Raw genomic sequence first — 6,000 nt, 5'->3', positions numbered from 1 at the left:
TTCAAAAGTCTCCTCAACCATGTTTTATCACCATTTCGAATATACCACGTGGCAAAGTCTAAGCCAATGGCGATAATCGAATGATACGTGAGGTGGCTAAAATGAGGTGTAATGAAATGCTGTGAAGGGAATATTGGTGTTGCATGGCCGTGAAATGCTAGATAGAGTAGATGTCGATGATTGTACAGATATTTATGGTGATCAGATGGGGAGTGGTTTGAGTACAATATTATGATGTCAAATATTACTGTATTCATCATAATCTAATCAAATGAATTCTATTTCACTTGTTATGATATCAACTGACAATATATGACGTGATCTGATGACATTATGACATGCAATGATATAATAGGATACGATGTTGTATATAATATGATGATGTGATACATGTAAGATGTATGAGATGTGATATGCACCACAATTATGATATATGATATGGCATGATATACTTCGATATCACATAATGTGATATAATTTATATAATTTTGCGTCTACTAAAGGATAATCACCCATTATTTACTTTGTATCTTCAACAATACATCACTCTTTTACAGGTTCAAGCAACGCCGCATGAAAAGATCAGCATCAGAAAACATCGAACACCACACAACAGAGGAAGAGGCAATAATAGGTAAAAAGAAACTATTTTACTTGCATGGTGCATGGCATGTTTTCCAGTACTCTAATATATAATTAGAATGCTCCTTGGGAGCAGATATCCGTACTCTGATACTAGTACATATACAATTCAAGAACGCTGATTGTGTTTCAAGCATTTACGATAGGATAAATAATTTATACAGCGCCTAGTATCCATCAGCAATGTTCACTGGCGCTTTACACTAGGTCACAGGTAAGCTCTCTTGAAGACTTGGTTCAAGTCGGTGAATTACAAAAATTAAAATCATTTATAATAGTTTCTCATGTGTCTCTCCTATTTCGTACAAACCTATCCGGAATTTGGCAGCTCACGCCAGGTTTTCCCAGCGATTGAATGCGTAACGTTTGAGTCTGCGCAGTAGTGAGTTAGTTTCTGCCGGATTCACCGACTTGGACTTCTTGCAAAGTACAGGCGGTGAGACGGACTGTGTACACAGTGACGTAGAGCATATACAAAATGATTGACAGCCCCCGCCGTTATTCTGGCCAATAAGAAGAACGCATTCTAATAAATCTCTGCATGCATTGAAAATACGGATAGTTTTTCAATCGGATTCGAACCCACAACATACGGCATCAGTCGCCTAGCTAGGTTTGTTGTCATCTCGTGCAAAGCTAGACATCGAGTACGTGTTGTATCTGGGCGAATAATGGCATCAAGTTCGTACATCAACTGCGTTTTACAACTGTTCGGTTGACCATCGCTAATCATGCGAGATTACAAAAAGAAAGCTTGTTGAGAGTTACATTGAGGGAAAAGATGTGTACGTCTGCGCACCAACCGGCAGCGGAAAATCACTGACATACGAAGTCGCCCCGCATTGTTTTGATTTCCATCGCTTTGGGCGAACGTATTAAAGGACGGTGTCTTTTTCCATCCTTGAATAACCGGCGACGATTTTCGCATTTTGCAACATGGGCCCCACAAACACGTTTTCACGCGTTTTCACGCGTTTTCGGTGATACAACAGAGGTTGTGCTGAATTTTGTGGAAGTGATCGCACATTTTGTCAGCAACGCCATGTGAGTTTCATGCACGTCTCGTTTGGGTCAATTGGTAACTCCTCCCAATGTGTAAAATTTAGAGAGGTCATCTTATGAATAATGTATGAGTAAAGAAAACGTCATCTCATGAATAATTTATAGCAACGCAGATCGTGCAAGAAAGCCAAGTCAGTGATTCCGGGTGAAACTCCGCTGTATAGCGTTCACTCCACTCATCGCGTCCACTCACGCGCGCGTTTCTCATGAAAGCAGAATGCAAATCATTGCGTTCACTCCACTCAAACATTCACAAATCACAGACTTGAACCAAGTCTAGTAAGCTCTCTTGAAGAAATGAGTCTTAAGCCTAGATCTGAAGGTGCGAATGTCTGGGGCTGATCGAATAGGAGCTGGCAATTTGTTCCATAGAATCGATGAGGAATAGGAGAAGGATCTGTCACCGTATGATTTTAACCGAGTTCGTGGAACTTTGAGTGTGGTTTGTAGACTTGATCGGAGAGATCTGCTAGGGGTGTTGACTTCAATGAGTTCAGCCAGGTATGAAGGAGCGAGTTCATGTATTGATTTATATGCGAGAAGTAGGATTTTGAACTGAATTCTGTAAGACACGGGGAGCCAGTGAAGTTCCTTCAGGATTGGTGTAATGTGATCCCTTTTCCTTGTTTTTGTGATGAGACAGGCAGCCGGGTTTTGTGCTCTTTTTAGTAATCTGATGTATGAGTCCGGTACACCGTAGAGTAGGGAGTTGCTGTAGTCTAGCTTGGCAGAAAGAGTTGAATACATGAGAGTCAGACAAGTCTGTTGAGAGAGATATTTCCTGATGAATCCAATACGGCGGATAAGTAGATAGATGCTCTGACAGGTCTGAATTATGTGTTTCTTGAAATAGTGGCTACTGTCTAACAGGAATCCAATATTGCGTGCTGCGTCTGCCAGTTGAATGGAACTTGACCCAACTTGAATGCTGTCAATGGTGGTTGGTGAATGATCATATCGTGAACGAATACGGAGGATTTCTGTTTTGCCATCGTTGAGTTGTAATTTGTTTGATGTCATCCAATCTTTAATGTCAACCAGACAGTCTTCGATTTGAGAAATTGCTGCTGAAATATTGATTTTTGTGAAGGCCAAGTACAGTTGGTTATCATCTGCATATTGGTGAAATCTAAGATTGTGGTTTCGGATTATCTGTCAAAGGGTGTAGTATAGAGAGTGAATAACAGCGGGCCTAGAAGTGATCCCTGTGGAACACCGAATTGAGGTGGAGTTGATTGTGACGAATGACCATTGATTATGACGGACTGGTATCGATTGGTTAGATATGATGAAAGCCACTTGAGGGCAGTACCTTGAATACCCAGATAAGCGAGGCGTAAAAGCAGAACGTTGTGGTTGATGGTGTCAAACGCTGCAGATAAATCAAGCATTACAAGGATAACATATTGCCCAGCATCGAGGGAGAGAGTAATGTCATTATGGATCTTTAGAAGTGCAGTTTCAGTACTGTGGAATTTTCTGTAGGCAGATTTGGGCGGTTCAAGAAGTAAATTACTGTTGAGATAGGCATTGAGTCTCTTGGCAACTACTTTTTCTTTAACTTTTGAGATGAATGGAAGGTTAGAAATGGGTCTGTAATTTTTCAGGATGTCTTGACCAAGTGAAGGTTTTTTTCATTAATGGAGTATCAACTGCTTATTTAAATGAGCTCAGAACAATCCCAGTGTTCAGTGAAAGGTTGACGATGGTGTTGATGGCTGGCACAAGTGTGTCAATGGCTCCTTTGAGTAGGTTTGTTCAGATTGGGTCAAGGCTGCGAGATTTCGATGGAGATGACATTATCATATTGTTGATTTCCTCCTGACTTGCTGGTGAGAAGGGCGAAAGTGATGATGATGTGGATTGAAGAATTTACAGAAGGTTGGTTGGCGCTGGGTGCTGCCATCCAGATTCAAACGTATGTTGACGATTTTCTCGATGAAATATTTGATGAAAATATTTGGGGCATTTATAGGTGAGTGACTTGAACCACGAGGTATGACTGTAGTTAAGTTGGAAACGACCCTGTTAAGAGCTTTGTGGTCATGACTTTTCTCTTCAATGAGTTCGGTGTAATACCTGGCCTTTGCATGACGAATTAATGAGTTGACTTAATTACACTGGCTGCGGAAAATTTGCCTGTTGATTTCAAGCTTGTTGTGCCGCCACTTGTTTTCTAATTTACGTCGGAGTTTCTTGGCTGCAGATATGTCAGTGTTATACCCTTTGGAGTCCGGACGCAGGGTGATGACACGTTTTCGAACCGGTGAATGCTTATGCTTAAGCATTTACGCAGACATGTTCAATTTTACTCGTCTGTAGACAATCCCCTACCTAACACGGTATCCAGCGGTAATGTACGGCTGATAGAAACTCGTCATCAACCCAACTCAGTCATCGAAGACAAACCAGACAATTTAGTCCAAGATGACGTCACACCCGCCGAGGTGAGTCTCTTTCTGATTTGGATCAAATTAAAGTGCTGTGCTTGTTTGTAAAAGGTATAAAAATCCGTCGTAGCGGTGTTTATTTGGGATAGTTCATAATTTGTGATAATTTCAAATTATTCTATGTTTCGCTAAAGGCTTTGCCTTTTTCGGGATATCGTTTCTTTTGTCGTTTTGATTTTTAAGGAGTTTTCTGGCCTGCTGCCTCATATGATGGTGCCAGATTAAGAGGAAGTTCACCAAGGATGATTTTTACATGTGCTAGCTTTGTGTCACTTACCCCGGAAAAGCCATTTTCGCAATTTTTTACAAAAAAGTGATAGAAATAGTACAGGAAGTTGCCCATGTAATTTGAATCATGGGAAAAAGCGCCAAGCTTGGAGCTTGCATAATGTGATATGGAAGGGACCATTTTCCCATGGGTGTGGCATTGTTCACTCACCCATGCTTAAACCAGGCTGTGCGTATTTACATAACTTTTGTTTATACTGAGTATCCTTGCATAAACGATGATTCACTTATAATAAACTGTCTACTGTCAGATTTTGTGTTGCTGTTTACTACTGTGTTACTGTGAGTGGACAATGTGGGGGCCATACCCGTCCGGAGATGGTCCCTTCAATATCACATTATGCAAGCTCCAAGCTTGGAGCTTTTTTCCCATGATTCAAATTACATGGCAACTTCCTGTACTATTTTTATCGTTTTTTGTAAAAAATCTTGCGAGTTATAAATGGTGAAAATAGTTTTTCCTGGGTAAATGACCACAGAGCTACCACATATGTAAAAATCATCCTTGGTGAACTTCCCCTTTAAGACAATGTTTACAAAAAAATGGAAGGTAACAGCTTGCCATACGCCGTAAAATGCGAATCTTACTGAGGAGAAGCTTGTCTTTTTTCAGATAGGAATTGATTATCCATAAAATGAGACGTAAATATTATGCTAACCTTAAGGAATTGTTATGTATCAAAACAACTTTTCAGATTAAAGACCCTCCAGTTCCAATACATACTGTCATGGATGACATCAGGGGCAACGTGTCCTGCATACGACAGCATCGTAAAGAACGCTATGTAGACCCCGAGGGTAAGAGCCGTCAGGTTTTCCCTTCTTTCTTGCAGGGGAAATTTGTAGAGCTTTACTTTTAATGGGTCATTTCGGACTTAATGCATTTCAAGGTTAACTCAAACTCTTTATGTACTGAATTCAACTTTAAACCGTTAGCGCTGTAAAGTTTACATTCTATTTTCTATATTAATTTTATAGATGTTGTGTGTTTTCGTTTATTAGTATAGAACACGATTGGAACTAATTTGGGATGTGTGAGGTAATGTCTGTTCAATCTGCAAATATATACTCATCTGATTTTCTTTTTAAGTTATTCACTTGTTTTTTATGAATAATTTGTAACATTGCAACATTCAGCTATAGGGAAACTAATATTTTTGAGAAATTTGAAGAACATGAAGATCCAATTATCCCAAATTGGTTCCAATCGTGTTATAGTTGTATTGCGCTGTCTTTACCTTTGTATTCTAGTAGAAATTTGAGGTTGACTATCAAACTTTTGGCAATGCAAAAAGACGAAAGGTCACTCAGGGAGTTCGTTAAAATTTCACTTACAATTTTTTTGTCAAAATCTTTCCATTCAATCTCGATAGCACAAGAAATGGGAGTTTTAACGTGGTTTAGAATGAATTAGTGAATGGTAGATGTTTGAGTTTCTTCGTATTGAAAAGATGACATATTCAAGAAGCCAGATAATACGGTGTTTCCAATGGGGTTCGAACTTAAAACATACGACAGCTAATCACCTAGCGGAGAAGCCACAGATAAGACCGCTTGG

At 39.7% G+C, this 6,000-nt stretch overlaps 1 protein-coding gene across 1 annotated transcript; it reads right to left on the bottom strand.

Moving 5' to 3' along the window:
- Positions 1 to 1,980: 1,980 nt before the first annotated feature.
- LOC139138015 (uncharacterized) lies at positions 1,981 to 2,724 on the bottom strand. Its single transcript, XM_070706234.1, has one exon. It carries the CDS (start codon positions 2,722 to 2,724, stop codon positions 1,981 to 1,983), a length of 744 nt encoding a protein of 247 aa, XP_070562335.1.
- Positions 2,725 to 6,000: the final 3,276 nt, after the last annotated feature.

Source organism: Ptychodera flava, chromosome 8, assembly GCF_041260155.1.
Source record: "Ptychodera flava strain L36383 chromosome 8, AS_Pfla_20210202, whole genome shotgun sequence".
NCBI lineage: Eukaryota > Metazoa > Hemichordata > Enteropneusta > Ptychoderidae > Ptychodera > Ptychodera flava.
The sequence above is the reverse complement of the archived record's forward strand: the minus strand, read 5'-3'. Positions and strand labels throughout refer to the sequence as shown.